Source organism: Mauremys reevesii, linkage group 1 (assembly GCF_016161935.1).
Source record: "Mauremys reevesii isolate NIE-2019 linkage group 1, ASM1616193v1, whole genome shotgun sequence".
Taxonomy (NCBI): domain Eukaryota; kingdom Metazoa; phylum Chordata; order Testudines; family Geoemydidae; genus Mauremys; species Mauremys reevesii.
In genome coordinates, this window is record NC_052623.1 from 275,592,543 (window position 1) to 275,619,909 (window position 27,367).

A 27,367-nucleotide genomic window follows, 5' to 3' on the forward strand; every position below is an offset into this window, starting at 1 on the left:
CTAAGTACAGAATCTTTATTCCTGATGACAGACAAACCAGAAAGAACACATCTTAATTGTTGAGTACATTTGTTTACTTGTAAATGAGCAGATTTGATACGGAAGTCCTTGAGGGACAAATAACAATGAAACCCCCGGGCCATTTTTACCATGTCAGTTTTAAGGTCAAACTGTACTTTGAAGTCTGTTCTTTTCAGATTATTTCTGTGCTGATTATGAGCTATGACATGGATAACTATTTGCTTTATGTGACATTAACTTAAGCTTTAATGCATATTCTCTTTTAGGTTCACCAAAAACCTGTCACCTGACAAGATCAATCTGAGCACATTAAAGGGGGAAGGTCAGCTGACCAATTTAGAGTTGGATGAAGAGGTGCTTCAGAACATGCTGGATCTTCCAACATGGCTTGCTATAAACAAGGTTTTTTGCAATAAAGCAGCTATTAGGGTGAGAATTTTATTATGTTGAAACAGTAATTAAGAAAGACTCTCACTTTTTCGTCTTTTCTGCCTTCTTAAAACTTATTTTCAAGAAGTCTGAAAATTGCTAATTCTGAATTTCATAATGTTAAAAATTTGTTGTAGGTGTTTAACAGTTTCATAAAAAGATGATGGAGGCATTAGATAGTAGAAAATTTTCTTAATTGTTATCCCTTGTAAGACTATAACCGAAGCAATGAAAATGAACAGTGATTTAATTTATTTTTTCTTTATCCAAGTGGAATTTTCCTCATATGCACTTTGAAATGGAGCAAGGGATTGTATATTTTTGCAGAGAAAGCTACTGGAGTTTCCTTTGGCTATGACATACCATCTGCTTTAATTATTCTTTGTTCTTTTGTGTGTTACAGTAGAACCTCAGTTACGAACACTTCAGGAATGGATGTTGTTCATAATTCTGAAATATTTGTAATTCTGAACAAAACGTTATGGTTGTTCTTTCAAAAGTTTACAACTGAACATTGACTTAATAAAGCTTAGAAACTGCTATGCAGAAGAAAAATGCTGCTTTTAACCATCTTAATTTAAATGAAACAAGCACAACCAGTTTGTCAGATCTTTTTTTTTAAACTTTTCCTTTATTTTTTAGTAGTTTATTTTTAACACAGTGCTATGCTATATAGTATTTGCTTTTTATTGCATACTTCTGATTTCCAATAAGGTGTGTGATTGACCAGTCAGTTTGTAACTCTTGTATTTGTAACTCTGATGTTCTACTGTACTTTTTCTGTCACTTTCTTTCATGTAGTATCACTCCCCCCCCCCCCCTTCCCATCCCTCAGAGGCCATATATTATGGTGACATACTCTGGCTGAAAACTGGACATAACTCTCTGGAGCCAGTGGACAGTGCTCCTTCAGTCTCTCTTGCTAGGAAGCGATGTGATACACAACCCTACTACTGTCTTCTTTCCCAGACCATGCTAGAATGGGAATTGAGAAAGCAAGCTATCATGATTTATATCATAACATAGCAAATATGGGTTTTTGTTTTGTTTTTAAGGAAGGAATGTGAAAAACAGTTGGACTTTTCTTATGTCTGGCAACACAGAATTAAAGAGACAGATTAATTTTTTCGATCCTTTTTCCTTTCTGCCACCAGTAGCTCCTAAGCTACCTTTCCCTGTGGCCACATGACTTTGTGTGTTATATGATGTATATTTCTCACATAAAATTATTTATTATTTGTATATTAGCTTCAAAAGATCACATGCAAGTCCAGCAGTTCAATGTAAATTTTATTTTTATATCTAGAAAATAAAAATGACAAACAGATATCTTGATTACTATGCATTTTCTTCGATGTTTATTTTGATTTGCTTTAGCATAATGTTTTCTCTTTCAGATACCATGGACAAAATTGAAAACTCATCCAATCAGTCTGGTAAGTTCTGAAATCAACCCAAAATGTAGATATATAAGATTCCAGGAATGACATTCTGTATGTCATTCTGAAGCCTAAAATATCTGAGTCATTGTGAAGTGATGGAAACAGCTACAATCATAGTTGAGAACTACTTTTGTTCAGCACAGCACCAGGTTGAATCATCACTGGGTTCTGTGGTCTTTTACTGTCCAATTTTTAAGTTCTCAGCCACACACCTCTCCCAGCATAACACAAATCATATACAAATAAACACAGCCACCTACAGAACAACACAACCAGCATGCACAATAACCTCAGACATCACTCTGAAGACTAGAATGTCTGTTGAGTCAGTGTGAAGTGGTGGAAACAGCTACAAACATGCTTAAGAACTGCTTTTGTTTAGAATATCACCGATCATAAATTATCACTGGAATTTGTGGTCTGTTACAATCCAGTTTGTTTTCAGCCATTTTCAGCTTTTTTTACACATGACTTTGCAAATAATACCTGTCATGCAGTATATGTACCCCACGCGGGCTCAGCAGTCAAAGGGTTAATAGTGGTACTGTCGGACAGTGCTAATTGGTAGCCTCACAGCAGCTGGGAGAATAAAAGGTCTGGGAAGCATAAGGGCATGGGAGGAGTGAGCAGGCTGGAGAAAGGAACTCCTGTCAGCAAACTGCTAAAGAGCTGTCCAGAGACAACACTCCAACAAGGCACGAACAGACCAGCAGTTGAAGAGCCTGCAGAGGCCCAGGGGAAGGTAGGAAGGAGCTCAGGCCACTGTCAGAGTCTGTGAACCCTGGTCCTGCTTTTCCAGCTTGAGGGCTTTGAGCTGGAACCCAGTGGAGTGGCTGGGTTCTCCTACCAACCCCCTGATGGACCCGAGATCAGAGAGGATTTTCCAGATTCTGGGGTAGCCAGAATCGACTGACAGACCCACTGAGCTGAGTGAGCTGGGGCTATGCCCTGGTTGGCCTAGAAGGGCACTATTGCACTGGCATACCGACTCTCAATACCTTTTCGATAGCATGGGCTTTCAGATAGTAGTTGTAAATACATTCCTTTTTAAAAAATGCTTTACAGTTTCCCTGAGATTATTTAGAAATAATTTAAACCTTAGCTGGTGTGTACAGTGTGTCCTTTGTTTTGTCATCTCCATCTGCTGGTATTCATTCTGGCGACTGTATCGCTATCCTATAAAAGATGAGGGTCTCTAGGTGTTGCTTGATTCCTATTAGAAAAACTGTTTTTTCCATCATTTTTAATTATTTCAGCTTTACCTGAAATATGGATTTTTGTCTTTTAGTCTCATTGCAAGTTCCTGCCTCCTTCTTGTCTGACTTTATTCTCTAAGGCCCTTTCCACACTATGACTGTAACCTAGCCCTGGGACTCAGTGACAGCATGGTTGTCCCCTGACCCAGTTGCAACACAGTTAAAACATGTCCATGGCTTTAGACCGGTTTTTAATTGTAGACAGAACCCAACAAAATTAGGAGATGCATAGAACTGGATTGTTGCCATTTGTCAGTTCTCCATCTCTACAAGCCTCTCAGGAGAGGTTGGAGAAGCCAGAACTAGACTAGCTGACAGTCACTGGTTGTCATTATTCAATTTCCATCTGAGTTTATTAATAGAGGTACTTATTCATTATTTGTATAAGTTGCCTGCAAACAGAGTTAGTGAATGGGAATTGGTAGGAAAAGTTAATAATTCAATGATAGAATGTACCAGGAACTCACTGGTTGTTCTAGAAAGCAGTGTATTCACCAGCATGGGACACTTCAGGCTATTGGCTGAATTCTGCCCTCAATTACATCACCACAACCGCATTATCTTTGGTGCATGTGTGTAATTGAAGGCGATTGTCACTCGGCAAGGCTCCTCTCTTGCCTTCTCCCCTCAGAAACGGCACAGACTCCTGTGGTTGTGCCTTCTCCGTGTCCTTTTATTTTACGTTCCCTCCATTCTTTTCACAATGATCCCCATGCAACAGTCTATTTACAGTGTTAACCAAGCTTTTGGCCCTCTCGCCAGGGCCTAAGAGACACAGAGGTATCCCTATTTTGAGCCTCTCTGTGGCTGGCTTGGCACTTCCTTCTTGTGCCTCTGCTTGTCAGCCAGCCAGCTTGATTGATTACTTAGATATGAATTAGTTCTCCTGGAAAAAGCTGAAGGGGTAATCAGTCAGAGTGCAGGCTCACCTGTTTAAGCAAGGTTGAGCTTAAGTAGCCTTCATTTAGTTGGCATACTCTGTATACATGATTTAGATAGCTCGAATAGTTAGTGGTGCGCTTGCCAGAACTCAATGGTCTTTTGTTAAAAACAAAGGCTTTCAGGAAATAAAACATTTGCCACCATATTAAAAGATTGAAGTGCCTTTGCTCACGATTAAATTTCCCTTTCTATTTGTACTTGTTAAGCAAAATAATTTCAAGGAGGACTCTTGCACAGACTTTATGTAGCAGTTTTCTGTTCTAAAATAAAAATGATTACCAGCTCTTTTAGTGGAGAACGGGGAGGAGGCATCAAGCATCTATTTGAGAAAGCCCATAGTCAAGCTGTATTGTTTATTTGTATTACAGTAGCCCAATCAAGTCGGGGCCCCATTGTGCTGTGTACTGTACAGGCATATAGTAAAATGCAGTCCCTGTTTCAAAGATCTTATTACCTTATTTTAAGAAAAGGCCTAAGAGATTAGTGAAACAAACAGAGAGGGCAGGGAGGCTGAGTTAGATAATTATGTTTTTACTTTTTTCATAAAATGATTGTGTGCGCATTAGGCGTTTCTTTTGTTTTTGTAGGGTTTGTTTGTTGTTCATTGAGCTAGGTGAGCAATTAGCTGTAGTTTCAGCTCACCATATCAGCTAGCAGCACACTGTAGGCATCATAGTAAATGAGTCTTAAGGAGGAATCAGGTAATAAGCTTATGAATTTTGGGGGAGGAGGGAAGGCATTCCATGTATAATGGGCAGCATGAAAGAAAAGTGCAAAGGTGTTTATGGGAGAAGTGGACAAGTGGGAGATAGAAGCTGATGTAAGTATGAAGGCAATGGCTGATTGAGATAATAGAGCCATTCGGTACAACAATGCAAAATTGTGAAGAACCTGAAGTTAAGGGCAAGATGTTTATATTTGTGGTGGAAATGGCGAGCAAGTGGAGAGACTTATAATGAGTGTGGTGATGTCAGAACGATGGGCCAAGAAGATAATCTTAGCAGGAAAGTTTTGAATGGATTTAAGAGGAGGCAAAGTTACAGTAGCCCAGGCCAGAGGGAAAGAGGTTGCAGGAACCAAGTTTTAAAAATAGGGATTCTCCTTAGCCGTTATTATAAATTTAAACCATGACCATTTTTAATATCGGGGGCAAAGAGACTGCTTCTGCATTTAGATGGTCTCTTCCTGGGAATAACACACTGTGTTTTTTGTTTTTTTTATCATTTATTAAATGATTTGGCAAGGTGCAATTGTGCTATTTTATTATACCCTTCAATATCAATGGGATTTGAGTGCCTCACTCCTTTAGTCTCCTTTTTGAGAAGTCCAGCCTCAATAATGAAAAATAATGGCAAAGATGACTGTTAATCTTAAATATTTTATTCTCAAAAACTACCCATTATAGCAAATTTATTGACAATTCACCTCTGTCAATTTTCTTATAGATACAAAATCTTTTAAAGATATCAATAAAACATCTAGTGGCCACTGGTACATTTCAACAATAGACCGGTTTCAAACACTTTCCAATAAAAATGTCTGAAAAGAAAAAACACTATAGAGAAAATTGAAAGGGCATGAAAGCTAATATTATGTGAACCTTCACACTGAAAGACTGACTGTATAGAGAAAATCAAATGTCTTCCTCATTTTATACTCATTCAGAATTCAGCCTTTGAGAAATATACTACAGTGAGATGAATAGACTATTTCCCTGACTAGAAGTCAAGAAGTATACAAAGTTTTTATATATGACCGCAAAAGTCTAGGAGAGTTGCAAAAAATGATATCTGATATAAGCACTGTATAAACAAAAGTCCAAAAATGTAAATGGTTATGTATTCTATTAAAGGTTTTCTAGAAAATGCTATGGCCAGAGAATATTTATGAAAGATTTTTACTTAATGTTCTTACTACTTTTTAATTATGAGGTATCTAAGTTATCTATTAATCTACTGCAGTAAATTGAAATTTGTACCAAATTTCTTTGTGTTTTTTTTTCAAGTCCCTGGATAAGGTAATAATGGAAATGAGTACTTGTGAAGAACCACGTGCCCCGAATGGACCATCACCTATAGCAACTGCATCAGGACAGAGGTCAGTTGCAGTTTTTAAATATTGACATGCACTTGATACAAAACATTTAAAATTATCGGATCTATTCTCATGAACCAGTGCAGATTGAAGGATATATGTGCATCCGAAAGCAGGTTAGATCCATTTGTCTAAAGGTAAAGTATAATAACTTTTAAAAATTTAGGGTCAGGGCCTGCTTCCTCGGCACCCCTAAAATCAGGCCACTTATTTAGGTGATTTAATGTAGATTTAGATGTATAATTTTAGGCACCCATGCTCAAAAATGTATCCTAAATATATATTGCATGTTCTAGTTCATAGGATTGTTTAATCTGCGTAATGCATTTTAGGATGGAGGAATAAATCTCAAGCACCATAAGAACAACATACTTTTGGATAGGCCCAAGGCAAAATCGCTTTAATTATTTGGAAAACAGATATGCTGCTTTCAAAATATTAACTTTTGTCTAATAGCATTAAAGACCAGATTCTCAGCTGGTGTGAATGTTCATAGTCCTGTTTTCTTCAAGGACTACATCAGCCAAATCTGGCCTAAGAGATTTGATGTATAATCCAGTCTGACTAAAATATCAGATAATTGGTGGGACAGGGAGCCCCAAACTTGTGGTCTCATAATTTCTAAATCTGCCTGAAAGAGGAGACTGTAGTAGAGCTCATGGAAGTATTCCTTGAGTCTTCATGTTAATATGTCACCATTAGAAGGTAAAATAGAGAGTAATGTTGTAGTTACTAAGCTGCATAGGCAGTTATATTGAGCAGAAAATGTCTTGACTACACAGGGGGGTAGTTCAGGGTCTAATCTGAATATGTTCTGACTGCTGAACATAATTTGAAAAGGGTCAACAGGGTGAAAGTGTTAGAAAATCAATTAAGAGCTAGAACTAGTTAAATCCTGGGAGTACATTCAAATAAAGAAAAATTGAATAACAGTCTGTGAACTCAGCCTAATTGATTTTGACATTGAAGATTCAATCCATGCTAAAAAGAAGGAATGACTAGTAATGGATGTGAAGGGCAGGAACTTAATTGGGACTCTTCAACATCTGTGACAGAATTGTTGCAACTGCCAGGAAAAGAGACCTGTGTTTTGAGAGCAACAGAATAGATTTTAAGGCCAGAAGTAACCATTAACAGCATTAGATTTTAAGGCCAGAAGGAACCATTATGATTGTGACGGGTTCCCCCGGGGTGCCACCTGGAACTGGGGTACTGCTGAGCCTGAGCCCTCTGACCCACCAGTCTGGGCTCCCTTTCACACTGTGCTGCTGTGACAAGCTGCAGACCTGCTCTCGGTCCTACACTTCCATCAGCATTCCCACAGGCAGGTACATACCCAGCTGCAGTTACATGCAGGTTTCCTGACCAGCCACTGCATGAACCAACAACAGAGAGGTTACAGCCAGGATAACCACCAGCTTCCCAGGCATGCACTCCCTTCTGGAGTATAAACCCAAAATTATACCATCTTGCTCCGCACAGGGAATTGTACAGCATAAGCTCCCAGAGTTCATCCCTCCCTCAATGTGGAGAGGAAATGCAGCAGCTCCTTGAGCTAAGATTCCCAAGCACTTCACTCCAAACTTACTGGTTTAGGTTAAAGCATAAAATAAGTGTATTAATTACTTAAGATAAATTTTAAGTGATAGCAAACAGATCAAAGCAGGTTACCTAGTAAATAAACAAAAATGCAAACTAATCTAAAAATACTAGAAAGAGAGGATATGAATTAGCAAATTCTCACCCTGGCTGATGATACAAGCAGGCTGGCAGATTCTCAAGGTACAAGCTGCTCTTGCTTTGCAGCTTGGAATCCCCAGGTTTTTCATACGCAGGCTAGAAATCCCTTTAGCCTGGGTCCAATACTTCCCCCAGTTCAGTCTTTTTACTTAGGAGCTTCTCTGAGGTGTTCTGTTGTGGGCGAATGAAGAACAATGGATGATGCCACTCCCTGCCTTATATAGCTTTAGCGTATGGCGGGAACCCTTTATCCCAAACTCAGTTTGTGGAAAAACACTGACATCCCAAGATGGAGTCCACAGTCATGTGGCCTGGTCACATGCCCTGGCATAACTTGCTGAGTCATAACAGCCATTACTTATAGGTTGTCTGGGAGGTTTTCAGGAAGGTTAAGTTCTTCGAGGAGCCATTGTCTTTGCTGTTGGCCCATCAGCACTGTCTGGCTTCTTCATTGTTGTACCAGAAAGGCTAGTTGTGGGTGTCACTCAGAGTAAGCATGTTTGAAATACAGTTACATTGTCAGTATTCCTAACTTTAGATACAAAAATTATGCATGCATACAAATAAGATAATCATATTCAGCAAATCATAACTTTTCCAGTGACATCTCCTGTGACCTGTCTTGTACAAAATGCATCATAATTATGCTATAATATCACTGTGAAGAATATGGGGTGCAGTGATAATCTACTCTGACCACCTAGATCCCCACAAGCCATAAAATGTCATAATTAGGAAGAATCTGGGAAAGATAAAATAGTCCTTCATATATGAAAATGTGGAAGCCATAGTTTTGTATCTTAGCAACTTCATGTGACGCCAAAAAGGGAAACATCTCTGTTTTGGGACATACTATTGGCTTCCCATTTGCTCAATAAATAGAATATCATCGTCAGGTATCAGGGTCTGTAGCAGAGTCAGTCTGTGGGCAACCTAATGAAAGCAGCTGTGCTATAGTAGGCTGTCTAACTGGCTACACTGTCTGATGGGTTGGAAGAGTCAGCAGACCGGCTCTGAAGCCCAACAGCAGCAGCAGTTCAGCAGCTGCTCAAAGCATTCGCCCATGGCTGAGATAGTTCCTGCTCCTGCCTTGTTCACAGTCCTGCTCCTGCCTTGAACCCCATTCCAGGTAACCCGGTACTGATCTTCAGCTCCAGTCCTGACCTCTAACTTCAGCTCTGACTGCTTCTGATCCTGAGCTCCTGACTCCAGCTCTGACCCTGGACTCTGATGCCTGCGGTAACCACTAGGTCCAATACCTGTGTCAGGGTTCCTTCCCCACTCTGAACTCTGGGGTTCAGATGTGGGGACCTGCATGAAAGACTCCCTAAGCTTATTTTTACCAGCTTAGGTTAAAACTTCCCCAAGGCACAAATTCCTTCCTTGGCTTAGTATCGCTGCCACCACCAAGTGATTTAAGCAAATATTCAGGAAGGGCCACTTGGAGCCCAGATATCCCCCCAAACCTCTACACCCCCTTTCCTGGGGAGGCTTGACAATAATATCCTCACCAATTGGTACAGGTGAACACAGACCCAAACCCTTGGATCTTAAGAACAATGAAAAAGCAATCGGGTTCTTAAAAGAAGAATTTTAATTAAAGAAAAGGTAAAAGAATCACCTCTGTAAAATCAGGATGGTAAGTACTTTACAGAATAACAAAAGACTCAAAAACACAGAGGATTTTCCCTCTAGGCAAAACTTTTTAAAGTTACAGAAACAGGGATAAACCTCCGTCTTAGCACCAGGAAAATTCACAAGCTAAAACAAAAGGTAATCTAACGCATTTCTTTTCTGCCATTACTTACTATTTCTGCAAGACTAGATGCTTAGTTCAGATATAGCTAGGGAGATGTATTTTCCCCTGCCCTGTTTCCTGGCTGGCTCCGAGAGAAACAGACAAAAAACCTTCCCCCACAGATTTGAAAGTATCTTCTCCCCTTATTGGTCCTTTTGGTCAGGTGTCACCCAGGTTATCTGAGCTTCTTAACCCTTTACAGGTAAGAGGAATTAACCCTTTACAGGGTAAAGAGGGATTTTATGCTACCCGTAGCTGCATGTTTATGACAGCCTGCTCTAAGCACTAGGCATGACCACCCATGTCCCGGTTACTGACAGTTTGAGCAGCCCCAACACAGACAATAAGAGAACTAGAGCTTGTACCAGGGGTGGGCAAACTTTTTGGCCTGAGGGCCACATCTGCGTATGGAAATTGTATGGCAGGCCATGAATGCTCACGAAATTGGGTTTTGGGGTGCGGGGGAGGGGGTGAGGGCTCCGGCTAGGGGTGCGGGTTCTATGGTGAATCCATAAATGAGAAGTTCAGTGTGCAGGAGAGGGCTCTGGACTGGTACCAAGTGGTTCGGAGGGCAGGAGGGGGATCAGGGCTGGGGTTGGGGCATGTGAGTGAGTCGGGTGCAGGCCCCAGGTGGCGCTTACCTCAAGCAGCTTCTAGAAGCAGCGGCATGTCCCCCCTCCGCCGAGGTGCAGCCAGGCAGCTCTGCATGCTGCCCCGTCCGCAGGCATTGCCCCTGCAGCTCCTACTGGCCGTGGTTCCCAGCCAATGGGAGCTGCGGGGGCGGTGCTTGGGGCAGGCAGTGAGGGGCAGCCAAGGGGCTCAGCAATGTGTAGGAGCCAGACCGGGGACATGCCGCTGCTTCCGGGAGCTGCACGGAGCGGGGCAAGCCCCCAACCCTGCTCCCCGACTGAAGCGCCAGAATGGGGCAAGCTTTGGACTCTGCTTCCCGGGCGGGATCTTGAGGGTCAGATTAAAATGTCTGAAGGACTGTGTGCGGCCCTCAGGCCATAGTTTGCCCACCCTGGCTTATACAGTGTGCGTGGATTCTTCAAAGGTCAGTATCTCTATGGTGGACATAGTGGGAGCCCTATAGACATTGCAGGCCCAAGTTGCTGCCCTACAGGCATAGATTGCAGTCCTGCAAGCTCAAGCTATGGAGCCTTCAGCTCTTACCCCTGCTCCCCACAAGGCCAAAGTCCCCCTGCCTGACAAGTTTAAGGGTGATTGCAACAAATTTTTGGGGTTCCTAAATCAGTGTCAGCTCCTATTTCTGCTATGCCCAGAGTCCTACACCACTGACCATAACTGAGTGAGGTTATCAGCTTTCTTACTGGCACCCCCATTCCCGCAATATGCTGGATGATAAAGCTTTTACTGTATATACAGGTATAATTGTGGTCCCAGTCATTTAATTGGATCTGCTTATGTCAACTCCTTTAGGGTATGGCTACACTGCACCTTGGAATGGGCATCCCAACTTGGGTTGACAGACTTGTTTGAACATAACGCACCTTAGGGTGCTAACACAGGCTTGGGAGGCTCAGTCCCAGAAGCATTAGACATATCCTTAGAAAGCCGGCTCACCTTGACAGAGGATTTGCCTGCATCAATCTGGTTGCAGGGCTGGGACCTACATTAATAACCCTTATAGGTTCTATTTACTATTTAGAGCACTGTAAAAGAATAAAAAGTTGAAAACTACTTTCATTGTCTAAGCTGACTGAAAGCTTTTGTATTTAAAAGGAAAAATAGTAGAAAAGTAAATTGGATTTTTAAAATTCTTTAACTTTTAGTAATACAAGGCATTATTTGTAACACAAATAAGAAAATTTCCTTTAAAAACAAGTTTTAACCAAAGTGTCCCTTTAATCCTGAAATTCAGCTCCTTGAGTATATGCATTTAACCATATAATATATGTTTAAGCACAATTTGCCTATATTATGCCTTCCCATCCTCACCTCACTCAAAAAAGCATAATATATAAAAGTAATTATAGCTTTGTTGTACAGATAAATATTAGCAAGGCTAATATGCTACTGTGGTGGAATAATGTTAATTAATTTGACATTAATTTTTCCTAAAATATACATAAATAGATGCTAGGTTGGTGAATAATCTGAAGACTACTGTAATATTTAAAATGGAAACTTGCATGTGTTATACCTGATTGACGTTCAACTGCATGAAAAATTGTTTTAGATTAGGAACATACAATGGAGATTATACTCTATTACAAATTTTTCAGAGTTAAATATCTTTAATGAACATTTATGAATAGTATTGGGTGCACTACAAGTTTTGTATTGTATGGTATGTTTCATGTCTTATTGCTTAATAAGTATCACTTTATGCACTAACATTAGATCTGTAATTTAAATCTTGGCATTTCACTTTCCAGTGAATATGGCTTTGCTGAAAAAGTGGTAGAAGGAATTTCTGTTTCTGTGAACTCCATTATAATCCGGATTGGAGCGAAAGCTTTTAATGCTTCATTTGAACTTTCCCAGTTGAGAATATATAGTGTAAATGCAAACTGGGAACATGGTGATCTAAGATGGACTCGAATACAAGAATCTCAGCGTGGAGAGGTAAAGAATACCTTTTGCTATTTGCTTCTGTCAACTTTGTAGTAAGGAAGGTAATTAAATTGTGACTTTATAATTTTAAACAATCAAAGGAATGTGCCCTGGATGTGGCTCGAGCGCTTGTGCACTCCAGCTAGTCTCAGCTGCTCCCAGTTGCCCCCAGGACTGTGGGCAACCCATTGTAAACTAGAGCAGCCTCTAATTTATAGGTTGTTTATAGAAGAGTGGAATCTGTCTGTGAAGGTAGGGAATATGAGATTTGGGGGTGTGCTAAAGAAAGATCTCTTAATTGGACATGTCCTTGCTTTTAAGGTTTTGCATGGGTGAATGTTCTTCTTAAGCAACCTTAACTCTTTTCTAACCAAGTTATTTCTTTGTAGGAATTTACTAGTATACTGTACTCTTAAAGTCAAATTAAACCATTCCAATATCTCCTAATTGCTAGTTCAAGTAACAAGGTATTATAATTTTTAAAAATTATAAGAGTACTAGATTAATGGATACCCTTCTCTTGTTTTCTGCCTAGTACCCAAGATGATAATGTGCAATTGAGCTCAAAGTTAGACTAAGAGTAGCAAGTTTATATTGAAAGATTGTTTCTCTAACATATTTTGTTATAAGTCAAGTGGACTTAATATTTTGAACTTTGACCATATTGTTTTATTTAGAGTTGGTTATTCCAGCTAAAAAACTTTCAGCCAGAGTTAACGTGACTGATGCCTATCATTTACCTAAGGGCAGAAACCCAAAGTGAACATAGTAATGATCTTAAAAACCCAACAAATGTTATCTGAGAAGATCAAAATTAGTCATCCAGACAAATCTTAACTCCCCTTTTTTACTCTTTACCCAGTGTACCTCTTGTAGCTTATATGTAAATTAATTACCTGTTAATGAGAGTTTGTATCTATATGTGTGGATGTTTGAAATACACATTATTTGTTTAAAATGTATGGGGAATTCCTTAGTACATGGCTTTTGTTGTATATGAACCTTATATACACATGTACACTACTTTATAATCCTAGTTTGTAGACTACCTCATTTTTAGTCCAGGCATTAAGATGTTCATACTCCTGAATAGGTTTTGAATGTGTCACTCCTAAGGTAGGAGTAGTTTTCTGCATCTTCATCTGATTCCTTGCCTGCTGTATCCCTCGTCAACTCAGAGTTATACACTCAGTGGGATCCATAATGTATGTAGTAATTCTCTTTAATTAAAAAAAAATTCTGCCATCAAACATCTCCCCTTCCCCAAACTAATCAACAGCACTAGAATTGAACATTCTGAGACCAGTTGAGGAGTCCAGTCCACAGAAGAAACCAGCATAAGACCTTTAAAAAGACTAAATGTTATAGAAGTGAATTAACAGACTTTATAATCAAATCTACTACGACAAAATATAAAAATAATCCCTGATCTTAGAAGTGACTGTGTTGGTGGGTGTAAGGGAGGGATAGCTCAGTGGTTTGAGCATTGGCCTGTTAAACCCAGGGTTGTGAGCTCAGTCCTTGAGGGGGGCATTTAGGGATCTGGGGCCAAAAAACAAAACAAAACAAAAAAAACCCTGTCAGGGACTGTACTTGGTCTTGCTAGTGAAGGGAGGGGACTGGACTCAATGACCTTTCAAGGTCCCTTCCAGTTCTAGGGGATATATATGTATGTTTGGGTTTTTTTTGTTTTGGTTTTACTTGAAGGGTCAGAGCTTTAATTACCAACCATTTTAGTCAGAATATGGAACATGTCTTTTCTGTTGCTACTAAAACTCCATAAAATGTTCTTATTCTTACTGGCAAATTGGCATACTAAATTAACAGGCTTTGTTTTGTTTTAGGTATTAACTTTTAAAGAGATCAACTGGCAAATGATCAGAATAGAAGCAGATGCAATCCAGAGTTCTCAGCATGAAATCATGAGTGCTCCAGTTCGACTGATTACTAACCAATCAAAAATCAGGGTTACACTTAAAAGAAGGGTAAATTTGAAAACTTGTGAATCTGTGATATGTTTATAAATTCTTTCATTTGTTTTTGTATTTGACATTTATTTTTACAAAACATTCTGTATAGGTAGTGTGACAAAGTTCCTCCTCTACCTTGGTGGGTCCTGCGCTTATTTGGCAGATTTGCTCACCTCAGTGATCTTTCCCGCAGTCTGGGTCAACTTCTCCTGTGTCTGATCAGGAGTTGGGATGTTTGGGGGGAACCTGGGCCTACCCTCTACTCTGGGTTCCAGCCCAGGGCTCTGTGGATTGCAGCTGTCTATAGTGCCTCCTGTAACAGCTACATGACAGCTACAACTCCCTGGGCTACTTCCCCATGGCCTCCTCCAAACACCTTCTTTATCCTCACCACAGGACCTTCCTCCTGGTGTCTGATAACACTTGTACTCCTTAGTCCTCCAGCAGCACACCCTCTCACTTTCAGCTCCTTGCACCTCTTGCTCCCAGCTCCTCACACACACACTTCCTCTCCTCTGGCTCCCCCCTCCCTGGCTGGAGTGAGCTCCTTTTTAAACCCTGATTAGCCTGCCTTGATTGGCTGCAGGTGATCTAATCAGCCTGTCTGCCTTAATTGGTTCTAGCAGGTTCCTGATTACTCTAGTGCAGCCCCTGCTCTAGTCACTCAGGGAACAGAAAACTACTCACCCAGTGACCAGTATATTTGCCCTCTACCAGACTCCTGTACCCCACTGGCCTGGGTCTGTCATAGTAGGCACACAGCAGAGATTCTGCACTAGGACTACATAAAATATGGCACTCTATACATTTTAAGATATTTCATCTTATTTTTCTGAGGAAGCATCATCAACAGAATAGTTTACCAAGCTCTGATTACAGTAGTTAGACCTATGCAATGGACAAGAAATAGAGCAGGCAAAATGTGAAGAGCATGGGGTTATATAGGTGTAGCTAATGGTCTAATTTGGCCTGTATTGCCTTTATTTGTGTTGATGCATAATGAGGAAAGAATTCAGCTTTACTTCTCAGGGTTTAGGTTGAATATGCAGGGTAGGCAGTTAGAAAACAGCATCTTTTTATTTCTAAATTGAGCATATTTGATATGAAAATCCTTGAGAGACAAACACAGAACTTCATAATACTATTTTACGGTCATTTTTACTTAGTAGGCAAATCACACTTAACATGAAATATTAATGTAATCTTATGGAAAAAGTGTCACATTTCTTGTGTACCACGTCCTTTGCATTTTAACTTATTTCTTTTCAAATACTCATTTCTTGCATCAACTGCAATATTCCCATTTCATTTTTAAAATTCAGTTTTCATTTATTCAACAGTTAAAGGATTGCAATGTAGTGGCATCAAAACTGGTTCTAATACTAGATGATTTGCTATGGGTATTAACTGATTCCCAGTTGAAAGCTATGGTACAATATGCCAAATCTCTTAGCGAAGCAATAGAGAAATCAACTGAACAAAGAAAAAGCTTGGCTTCTGAACCCACACAGGTAAGCTAATTGGTTGTCATAGTAAAGTTTTAGTAAATACAGATACTCTAAAACACCATAATAAACAATTAGTTGGTTTAATTTATTTTGGAGAGCTCTTAGGTTATTCATTTTTGATCAAGAGTATCAGATTTTGCATCTTAAATCATGCTAAAAGTTATAAGAGCTGTCAGTTCTGAGTATCATGACAAGGAAGTAAATTATACTTATTAAATCATGTATATGGAATATTTAGACTTCTGTATTTATTTCAGCGGTTGATTAAATGTGGTGTATAGTGCTGTGTTTACAATGGGAACCATTTTCTGTGTTTGAATTCCAAAATATGTTTAAAGAGAGACTTGCACACTAGAGCAAATTTTGAGAGAAAGGGAGGATACTTACACAAAATTGAAAAGTACTGGTATAGTTTTATTTCTCTTTAGTGTTACTGAAAAATTGTGTTTTAATACGAGCTTTTCCTCTAGCAACCTAGCCTCTCTTGTTTGAACTTGGAGTGAAATCATAAGTCTATATTTGATATCATAATCTGTTACCATGGAAGTGATAATGATGTCACAAATAGAATATCGTATTATGCTGAAAACCTCCGCATCCTATAACATACATAGCAAGACAGACTAGCTGGGCTTTTGAATTTTTTTCCCTCCTTTTGCTGTTCATGAGGAAGCAGCGAGACTTCTCGTGTTTTCAGGAACTCTGGTCTGTTTAGACGCCTGCAGGAAGGTAGTTTTGAGCAAGTGCAGAATGGTGGTGGAGTGTGTTTCCCGGACGCCTCAAGGGGAGAGGAGCAACCTATGACTGTCCAGTCTCTTTACAGAAAGCCCTCCTTCTTGTGATTTTGGGTGAGGGGACAGGACTTTTGTGGGGGGGGCGGGTTGCAGCAGATAGTTCAGTCCAACCAGGAATTGAGATTCAAACTGGCCAGACAGGTAAAGGAAATCAATTTTTCCGGGCTTTTTTCTGTATGGCTGATCAGAACATCTGCTAACACCACTACTGTGGTGTGAGGTTGAAGTAGCCAAAGTGTCCCTCAATGAAGAATAATGGCCAGTGAATCTGCATACTGACAAATCCACTTTCACGTTCTTCCATCCAACCTTACTGCATGGACATGTAGCAGGCTGGCACAGGGACGAGTTGGGGAACACACTCTGTACACCAGCTGCATAAATCATTTATCTCCCTCTCTCACCATCATACAGCAAAAATCCTGCTGAGTTGGGGGGCCTTCCCAAACAAAGTAAGATTTGGCCAATCAGATGTGACTGCAAAATCAAGTAGTAGTAAATGTGCTGTAAGGCCTGGTCTACACTAGGGGGGATGTCGAACTAAGGTACGCAAGTTCAGCTACGCGAATAGCGTAGCTGAACTCGAACTACCTTAGTTCGAACTACTCACCCGTCCAGACGCCACGGGATCGAAGTCCACGGCTCCCCCGTCGACCTACATCAGTAAGCACCGCCGTTCGCGGTGGTGGAGTTCCGGAGTTGACGGGAGCGCGTTCGGAGTTTGAACTATGAGATTAGACGCGATAGTTCGAACTCCGAGAAGTTGAACTCTACGCGTCGACCCGGCAGGTAAGTATAGACCTACCCTTAGAGAGCAAGCTCTGAAGCATAAGTAGCACTGATAAGTGGTAGACGTGATAAGGAAAAAAAACAAACATAAAAAGATGTTACTATGAAGGCTGACTAAATGAAGTTGCTGGCGTTGAGTACTTGCAGGAAATGCAGTGCCTTAATCAGTAATTAGGGGTGAGATTTTCCAGGGCACATACAACAAACAGTTGGGCACCTATCTCCCATTGACTTTCAGAGGGAGTTGGGAACCTAACTGCTACTTGTGCCTGTGAAAATCTCTCCCTAGAATTGTTTTTACATTTCAGTCTTAAAATGTTTGAAGTTCATGCTTCAATGAAAAGTTTCTCTAAAGTTATTTGACTTAATTTTTTCAGAGTTCCACCCCTGCACCCACCTCTCAGCAAGTGAAAACACACCAGACTTCAGCAGCACCCGATCAGAATGATGCAATTGTAAAACTGTTCAGTGATTTTGATGTTAAGGAAACTTCTCACCACTTAGTAATTTCTCATTTGGACCTGCATATATGTGATGATATTCACTCTAAAGAAAAAGGTAACAAAAATTTCCTTTTCCAAAATTGTTTATATCCTCAAACTTATTGTAAATTGGAAGACAGATTGAGAAGTCTATTAATGTTTGTATAGTCTCTCTTAAATAACCAGAATAAAACTATATACAAATGTACATCCAAAGAGCCACATAGTCATTTTTTCTGTTGCATAGCAGGCTGCTCTATATTTAATGGACATAGAAGAGATTAATAGGAATTAAAGAATCAGGATTTTTCAAAAGTATTTCCTTGATAGTAGCACCAGAGTTTCCAGCTACAAATTTATTGGCCTTATCTTAGGCATTGGGAGCCCATCCTGGCCAGTTAGGCCAGGATACGCTACTGCAAAGTTATTTTTGTGATACCTCATTTTTTGATCCAATACTTTTGGCCATGGTGATTCACTGTAATGAAAAAGTGAAAACTTACTGATGTAGGTCAGGCATCTAAATACTGCCTTCTTTCACAGAATCAAACAGAAGTATTACAGGAGGAGCTATGCAGATTTCCTTTAGCCAATTAGCTGTGGACTACTATCCTTTTCACAAAGCAGGTATGTGATAAATATTTATTAGTATTTTTATTAATTGTATTTTGGTTTTAAAGATAAAAATTAGTCAAATGTACAGAAGACATGGGCAATAATATTTCTACAAACAAGTGTTTGAAATATATACTTTTAAGGTCAGTTCAGTACATTCATATCCATTACATATGAAATAAAAATACTGAGAACTGAACCAAAATTTTATACACTAGCTCTTTAAAGCATAACACTTTTGTTTAGTTAACAAAATACTTTGGACATAAATACAGTTGTGTTGGAACATTGTAATCCATTTCATGTGAAGAAAGACGACACCAAGATTTGAATGTATTAATTTGAAATTTAAGGGAGAGTAAGGTACAATCTACTAGATGAGCAGTTCTCAAACTTTTTGTTGTTGATTCCACACTTGATTCTACAAATGTGGTACAGAGATTCCCCAGAATTTCTTTAGTGCACTTAATTTTGTTAGTGTGCTACTATGGAAGTGCAATGAGCATGCCATGCAGCCATCATATTAAGTCATGGAAGAATTAATTGACTGGTACCAGAATTGAAGCTTGACTTGCTAGTAGTAAATTCCAGACTAGGATTTGTTGTAAATCATTTTGGGCTAATAGATTTTTCCAGAAATCTAAACATTAAAAAATCATTTTTTCTTTAATGTCCATTGTTAAATTTTGGCCAAAAGTTACCTTTAAATTTGGGATTAGCTACAGCTTGATATAGTGGACCTTCTTACATGGACTAGGGCAAGCAGTTCTTTTCTATTGTTTGTCTGAGAGGAGAAGAAATTGAGAAATTTCAGTCTGAGCTACAGTTATATTAAAACAGAAATTCAGTATAAGTTGCTGGATAAGAACTGATACTGTTGTGTTGGAAGGTGTTAATGGCTGCCATCAGTCACAGACCTGGTTAAAGTCAATGGGTACAGTAAGCATCATTCGTTCAGGCTAGATGAAAGAGGAATTAAATGCCCTTACTGAAACAGTAGAAGCCAAGACATTGACCAGCATGGCAAGGCTTGAGCAGAAGCTAAGCCAGTTGGGGCAATTGGTTGGTTGCAGCTGTGTGTCAGAGGTAGAAAGGGACCAGAACAAGCCAAGAGAGAGTAAACTGACAACAAGAGAAGCAGTCGTGAACATGTCCCTGAGAGGGAGCAGCGACAGTGCTCCCTGGGGCACAGGAGTTGCTAGAAAGGCAGGCTGGAAATTAGTGTTCCCTCTAATTTTTTTCCATCCATGTGCGGAATGAATTTTGTTATGTGCACCATATCGAGGTAATGTGTGGATGTGTGCCACCAGTAGAAACAAAAAACCTAGATATAATATGTATTTTTAAAAGTTACCATAGGGATAATTACTCCAGCCAGGACAGGTTAGGCATTTTAGAACTCACTACTCAAAGAATTAAGTTTAAGCATAAGAGAGAAATAAAAATTATGAAATGCATAGACAAGTCAAAAAACTAAATCAAGATACTTTGAAAGAAGTATCAAGTAACAACAGCAATCATGCAAGTATGTGTTGGGAGGTGAGTGTGAAAGAGCGTGTGAGAGAGAGAGAGAGGGACACACTGTTTCTCTGTGTGACACAGAGAGACATGCACTGCCCCTTTAAGTATGCTGCTCTTTTAAGTAGACCGGCCCTCAGCAGTCAAACCTGCTTGCTCAGACACAGCAACAGCTTCCAGCAGGCTCTCTCCGGCCTGAGCCCTGTCATGTCCGTCCGCCCCACTCTGTGGAGATGGAGTAAAGGGAGGGGGACACCCTGACTTCAACACCCCTCCTCCTACTCTGCACAGCAAGCAGGAGGATCCTGGGAGCAGCTGACCAGGGGCTCCAAGGCAGAGGGCAGGAGCAGCGCAGCAGTTGGGGGAGAACACCTGAAGTGTACGGCACTTGATAGCCTGTTGGGCGGCTGTGCAGTTTAGAGGGAATTTAGCTGGAAATTGTGATCAAGGAAACAGCACTTTGTGTACAATCTTTGTAGATGGCACTAAAAAAATGCCTGACTCATATTATCAATCTCTTCTCTTAATGGATACAGTCTAGCAAGGCCCTGAATATTGCCTAACCGCTCAAGTCAAGGAGCAATTCTGTTCTTGAGGTCAGTGAGGAGTTTGTCAGTTAGTGCTATTACTTGCCATAGTCACAAGATTTAGTGCAATCACATTTTGAAGAAAATCTGAAAAGTTTTCAAATGTTTTTTCAGTCTGTTAGAAATATATTTCAAATGGAAACTTTGTATTAGTTTTGGGCCACATACGTCTCTCTCTTGTAGAAGACAACTGTAGTCACTGGATGCATTATAGTGATGCCACCAAAACCAGAAGCGGATGGGCTCAAGAATTATTACACGAGTTCAAAAGCAATGTTGAATTGCTTAAACAGGCTGTGAAGGATCATAATATAGATACTCCTACTAAATCCCCGCCTCATGGTTCTCCTCCAAACATACAAACAGGTACTTTGTCTCTGTTCACACGTTTTATTGCTTACATTTAATGTTCACTGGAGACACAGTGTATCCTAACTTAGGTTATTTTAAATGACTTTGCCATTCTGTTTCCTACAGGCAAGGAACACCAGATACCTGTAACATCTAGGGCTTCTTCTGTATCTCCCCAACAACCAAAGGATAAACTCATGTCCAGTCCTGTTGTTGTTAGACTTGCAGATTTCAATATATACCAGGTATGGTTTCCACCTCCCGCCCCCCAATTGGTGAATTTGAGGTCGCTTTGTCCCTTGACTGCTTTACCTCTCATGTATATTAGCCATAATTTTTAAGGGCCTGATCCAAAGTCCATTGATGTCAATAGGACTCTCTCCATTGACTATATCAGTTATTGGACTAGACTCTTATGACTTGCTCTTGTTTTATATTAAAATATGAATATCAATGGAATTTTTGTCATTGATTTAATGAGAGTAAGACTTTGGATCTGCGAGGGATCTGCTGTAATATAAAGACATCACCTACAGATGCTGTAGTTTAGAATCTTATCCTTTCATTGTGTCATGCGGAGTATTCAAGGGATTCACTGTTTTAGTATGTCGTTTTAGATTTCTCATTTTTAGGGTTTCATATTCCCTGTTTAAATATATGCTGAATTGATTTTCCAGTGTAATGTTTAAACTGATTTAACATTTCATTATTAATATTTTACTTCAAGTGATATTTTTTTAATCAACTTTTTGACATTCTTTTTATTTGTTATTTGCTGCTGTTTTAGTTACTCTCTCAGGTCCAGATTCACTCTCACAGGCATAGGAAGGGGGCAGCTGCACCAGAAGAGTACTTATTGCCATTGTCTCCTGGAGATGGTATTGGGGCGGTGCTCTGCTTGGGAAGGCAGCTTTAAATTTCAGCTGCCAGCAGAGGATGCCTGAGATGTGTTCCAGCCACCCTAACCTTGCCCCTTCCCAGGCTTTTGGTGCTATGCCCGCGCTAGTCTCCCTGTTAGAGTGGAGTTTGCAGCTTGCTACCAGAATCTCACATTTGGATTTAAAATTTTTTTTATACACTTCAGTATTTGCATAATTATTTTATGAAATGTTTGTTTCTTAGTTTGATAGACGTTTTATATTTAATTTGCTTCTTTTCAGTTGCTTTACTCTCTCTTTTTGCCCTCTCTCTAATATTACTTCACATTGTTTTTGTAGGACAGCTAGGAAGCTACTTATTTTAAGTTGATGTAATTGTGAAAGTTAAGTTTTGTATTTGTGAAATTATATTTTGCCATAGTATTATTTAGAATTATTATAGGTATTAATACAGACATGTATGAAATTTAAGTTATCTGAACTGGGTGAGAGGTTTATACAATTTTACTTGTGTATAATTTCCAACTATACTTCTTCAAAATCAATAAAACAGAAACCAACCAGGACTGTATATTTAAACACTTATTTTAAAGCTATTTTGAAGGTAGGAAGCTGACATACAAAAGCACTGGATGCGAGCATTTTTGGTTTGGCAGATATTTCTTAAGTTAGTCCACACTCAAATCTTAAGCCATCAGAAGAGCCAGATAAATTATGTACCAAAAGTAACACTTTTTTATTGTTGCATAATTTACTTTGGATGCAATTAATGTAAAGTTTGTGTAACATTTATATTGTTAAAAGCACAAGTGGAGAGATGTTGTTCTACTAGGACTTGATTCTGCTATTCTGTGGCCCTCAGGGTGTCGCTGAGCCCAAAGAATCCTGCAGTAGCATACTGAGCACCCTGCAGAGCAGCATGTGATCCAAAGCTTGTCCCTGGAGAGATGGCGCACAAGCTGCAGTGCACATGGCTCCAGAACAGTGCAGAGAGAGGGGAATTTTGTCTGTAGTTGCCTCTCCAGCTGGGAACACCATGGACTGGCCATCTTTCAGGCAAACCCCTTCTCCGGCAGACCTGCCTGTATTTTGGCAAAGCTGCTGGGTCCCTACAGGTCCTTGCCTGAATCTTGTCTGTGTGGATATCCCCTTGTCTGCTGCATGCACCTGCTGCTTCTCATACACACATGCACAGGGACTATAGTGCCATGCCCTGACTCCATCCATCACCGTGCCCCTTCTGTCCTCTGTGCACTCTCTTGGAGATGAGTGCATGCAGACTGCCTCTATTACGTGATAGTCATGTATGCATTGCTCTCTGCGATGGGTGCCATTGGGAATCTACATCGGTGGGGTTACCATGCCAGTGCTCAGTGTGTTGCAGATCCCATATGTGAGGTTGCACTATCCCTTGCACCACTGGCAGAATCAAGCATTTTTAATGACTCACAAAAATAGTTACATATTGAAAAAACTGAACATTTGTCTTTTGCAGGTCTCTACAGCAGACCAATGTCGTTCTTCCCCTAAAACTCTGATTTCTTGCAATAAAAAGTCACTTTATCTTCCACCAGAAATGTCAGCTATTCATATTGAATTCACTGAATACTACTATCCAGATGGAAAAGACTATCCTAGTAAGGTTTTTGTTCTGAAAAATAAATCTCTTGCACTATTTTGCGAAGCCTAATGGTAGCTTGAGACCTAATGGAAATATTGATTCAAGTTTGACATTCAAAAATGGTGAAAAGCTTTTTGCACTGAATTAATTGTAAAATTACTTTTGTGAACATAACACTTCACCATTTTACTGATGTTTGTTCCTAGCAACACATTTAAAGCATTGATTTTTGTAAATACTACATTTTAAGTACAAAAATGTGTGACATTTTTACCAAGAAATAGAATACTGATTCTACAATATATATACATTTTTTGAATGTTTGCACGCCTCTGCTGTACAAAAGAAATCAAGCTATTGCAGACCTGCCAAAGATGTAACAAAAGGTCTGCTAGAGTTATTTTAGTAACGTGACAGGGTTCAACATTCTCTCATGTAAGGAAATCCCAGCAGGCTTCCTGGGGATGATGCTCGGGACAGAGGCTCTTCTGTGGCCCTGCCATTTTCTTTTAACTGTGGTGCCCACCTCCTTTTTATTCTATTTTAATTTAAGTTTTTACATGCAGTGATTGAGACATCAAAGAGAGTTAGGAGTGATACACTTAGGCTCCTTCAGCCTACCCTTTCCCATGGCCAAAGGAGTGGGTTTTCCACTCACTGGTGAGACCTCATCTGGAATACTGTGTGCAGTTCTGGTCTCCCATGTTTAAGAAGGATGAATTCAAACTGGAACAGGTACAGAGAAGGGTTACTAGGATGATCCAAGGAATGGAAAACCTGTCTTATGAAAAGAGGCTCAAAGAGCTTGGCTTGTTTAGCCTAACCAAAAGAGGCTGGGGGGAGATATGATTGCCCTCTATAAATATATCAGAGGAGTAAATACCAGGGAGGGAGAGGAATTCTTTAAGCTCAGTACCAATGTGGACACAAGAACAAATGGATATAAACTGACCATCAGGAAGTTTAGACTTGAAATTAGACGAAAGTTCTAACCATCAGAGGAGTGAAGTTCTGGAACAGCCTGCCAAGGGTAGTAGTGGGGGCAAAAGACATATCTGGCTTCAAGACTAAGCTTGATAAGTTTATGGAGGGGATGGTATAATTTTGGCAATTAATTGGTCTTTGACTATTAGCGGTAAATATGCCCAATGGTTTGTGATGGGATGTTAGATGGGGTGGGATCTGAGTTACTACAGATAATTCTTTCCTGGGTGTCTGGCTGGTGAGTCTTGCCCACATGCTCAGGGTTTAGCTGATCGCCTATTTGGGGTCGGGAAGGAATTCCTCCAGGGCAGATTGGCAGAGGCCTTGGGGGTTTTTTGCCTTCCTCTGCAGCGTGGGTCATTTGCTGGAAGATTCTCTGCATCTTGAAGTCTTTAAACCATGATTTGAGGACTTCAATGGCTCAGACACAGGTTTGATACAGGAGTGGGTGGGTGAGATTCTGTGGCCAGCGTTGTGCAGGAGGTCAGACTAGATGATCATAATGGTCCCTTCTGACCTTAAAGTCTATAATTCTATGATTCTATGATTTCTTCGATGGAAGAAAGTAGAGGAGATGATATCGCTTTGCATTATTAAGCTAAAATAAATGTTGTTGTTTGCTGTAATTTTGTTTTGTCTCTTCCTCAGTTCCATGTCCGAACCTTTATGTGCAACTGAATGCTCTGCAGTTCACTCTGGATGAAAGAAGTATTCTTTGGCTAAATCAGTTTGCGTTGGATGTGAAACAAAGTCTCAGTCAGTTCATGGCCATGTATAAATTAAATGACAATTCAAAATCTGATGAGCATGTTGATGTTCGAGTGGATGGACTTATGTTAAAGGTAGTGTATGGAAGGAGTATTTGGGGATTTTTTGGAGCAAAACACAGTCTCTTTATCTCTGAAAAGACTTATTAGCCAAGTAATGAAAAAAAGGAGAATATGATGGTCTAAGGAAAGATGTGTGAGCAGAACAGAGGACATGGTGTAGCAGACCACCATCTCTTCTGGACATAGCCCTTCGATGCAAAGTAGTCAGTAGGTTTGGCTAAAAGTCTCATTGGCAACAGGCCATCCTGGCATCGCTGAGAGTGGAAAGTATGCCTGGATCGCATATTTACGGTTCAGATCTCTGTGTGTGCAATTGTACCTCTAATATGCAGAGAACAGTAGTAACTTGCCATCGTTTTTTAGTTGTGAGATCTACAGCTTTTTGAAGGGTGTCATATGTTATAAGAGTGTCTTCTTGACAAGTCTGATCATGCCTTTTTCCTCTCTTTGTAGAACTGCAGCTGTTTGGTGACAATCCTTTAGCATTGTGGCTCTTGAGGGGAGAGTGCAGGTTAAGCAGTTTTGTTATGCACAGTGAAAATTTTTCCTTTTTTGTAGTAAGATGCTACAGACTTCTCCCCTCCACATCATGAAGCTGTAAAGGCCTTATGAAATTGATGTACTAGAGAGATGCACTCCTGAAATATAAAGATATGATCAGTTATGAGTTTGACTGTGCACTTTTGAAATTAATTTTAGTTGGCTTTCAGCTGAGAAACAAACTATTTCAAAATGCAATTAAATTGTCATAAATGGCACCGCATAATAAGTTTATCCCTGTGAATGGCAAGGAAAACTCAAAGAAAAGGGGAAACAGACTCCATAACTGCCATTTTTACAGATATTGCAATATTTAAGGCTTATCCGAATGAGGAGGTAATGCGCTTTACCACGGTGTGATTTCTAAAGCATGCTAATGTGTTGCACTTTAATTGGTCTGTGTAGACCCTGCTAATGCATTTTAACATACTGCTATTTCAAACAGAATTACATTAAAGTGCTCTAGGGAACCTTTAGTGCACACTAGCAGGGTCTACCCAGACCAATTAATGTGCAACACCTTAGTGCACTTTAGAAATCACACTCTTGTAAAGTACATAACCCCACTATGTAGACAAGCTCTTAGTATGAAAGTGTGATGCTTTAAATGAAACTTCCTAAATATGCATTTGATTTGTATATGTAATAATAGATATTGTAAGTTACCCAAATACTGATTATGAAAATATACTTACGGTGTAATGAATACTTACTTACAAATTTGGGATTTAACCCAGAATCCAGTTAATTACATGAGTAACTTTACTCACATGAGTAATTCAATTTAAGATAATAGGACAAAGGTACTTATGTGCTCCACTGTATGATTCCCTAAGCCCTAACATTGCAAATGGATTCAGCCATGAAGATCCATATACAGTAAAAGCTGTGTTATGTGGCACTTTACCAGCCGGAAAGCTCTGTACACCAGCATTTCTGCTCTTCATTGAAAGTTTGGTTTATAGTCTGGGTGGCGCCAGGTTCCCTACTTGCCTCCACGTGGCTCTCCAGAAGTGGTGACATGTCCCTGCTGCTCCTAGGTGGAGGAACAGCCATAAGGGGTTCGGAGTGTGGAAGGGGGTACAGGGCACTGGCTCTGGGAGGGAGTTTGGGTGTGGGAGGGGGCTAGGGGCAGGGGGTTGGGGTTGCAGGGTGCCGGATCTGGGCAGCGCTCACCTCGGGCAGCTCCCCGCAAGCGGCAACATGTCCCTGCTGCTCCTAGGCAGAAGCGTGGCTAAGTGTCTCTGCACACTGCCTCCACCTGTAGGCACTGTCCCTGCAGCTCTCATTGGCCACCGTTCCTGGCCAATGGGATCTGTGGAGCCAGCGCTCAGGGTGGAGGCAGCACGCAGAGCTGCCTAGTCACACCTCTGCCTAGGGCAGTGGCTCTCAACCAGGGGTCTGGGGCCCCCTGGGGGGCTGCAAGCTGGTTACAGGGGGGCCGCCAAGCAGAGCCAGTGTTAGACTTCCTGGAGTCCAGGGCTGAAAGCTGAAGCCCCACCACATGGGGCTGAAGTCCAGGGCCCTGAGCCCCACTACCCAAGGCTGAAGCCAAAGCCTGAGCAGTGTAGCTTTGTGGGGCCCCTGTGGTATGGGGCCCC

The 27,367-nt window shown here is 40.4% G+C and overlaps 1 protein-coding gene across 8 annotated transcripts in view; it reads left to right on the forward strand.

Annotated features, from left to right (window-relative positions):
• The window catches only part of UHRF1BP1L (UHRF1 binding protein 1 like), an 89,215-nt gene that overhangs the window by 40,946 nt on the left and 20,902 nt on the right, over positions 1-27,367 (forward strand). For all 8 annotated transcript variants that reach the window (XM_039494751.1, XM_039494734.1, XM_039494761.1 and 5 more), the window contains 12 exons: positions 288-450; positions 1,848-1,886; positions 6,096-6,187; positions 12,122-12,311; positions 14,144-14,284; positions 15,610-15,780; positions 17,738-17,918; positions 18,386-18,469; positions 20,746-20,928; positions 21,040-21,158; positions 23,287-23,428; positions 25,045-25,238. In XM_039494751.1, the coding sequence (XP_039350685.1) occupies positions 388-450; positions 1,848-1,886; positions 6,096-6,187; positions 12,122-12,311; positions 14,144-14,284; positions 15,610-15,780; positions 17,738-17,918; positions 18,386-18,469; positions 20,746-20,928; positions 21,040-21,158; positions 23,287-23,428; positions 25,045-25,238 (1,599 nt within the window). In that variant the 5' untranslated portion in view covers positions 288-387. The remainder of the gene's footprint in view (positions 1-287; positions 451-1,847; positions 1,887-6,095; positions 6,188-12,121; positions 12,312-14,143; positions 14,285-15,609; positions 15,781-17,737; positions 17,919-18,385; positions 18,470-20,745; positions 20,929-21,039; positions 21,159-23,286; positions 23,429-25,044; positions 25,239-27,367) is intronic.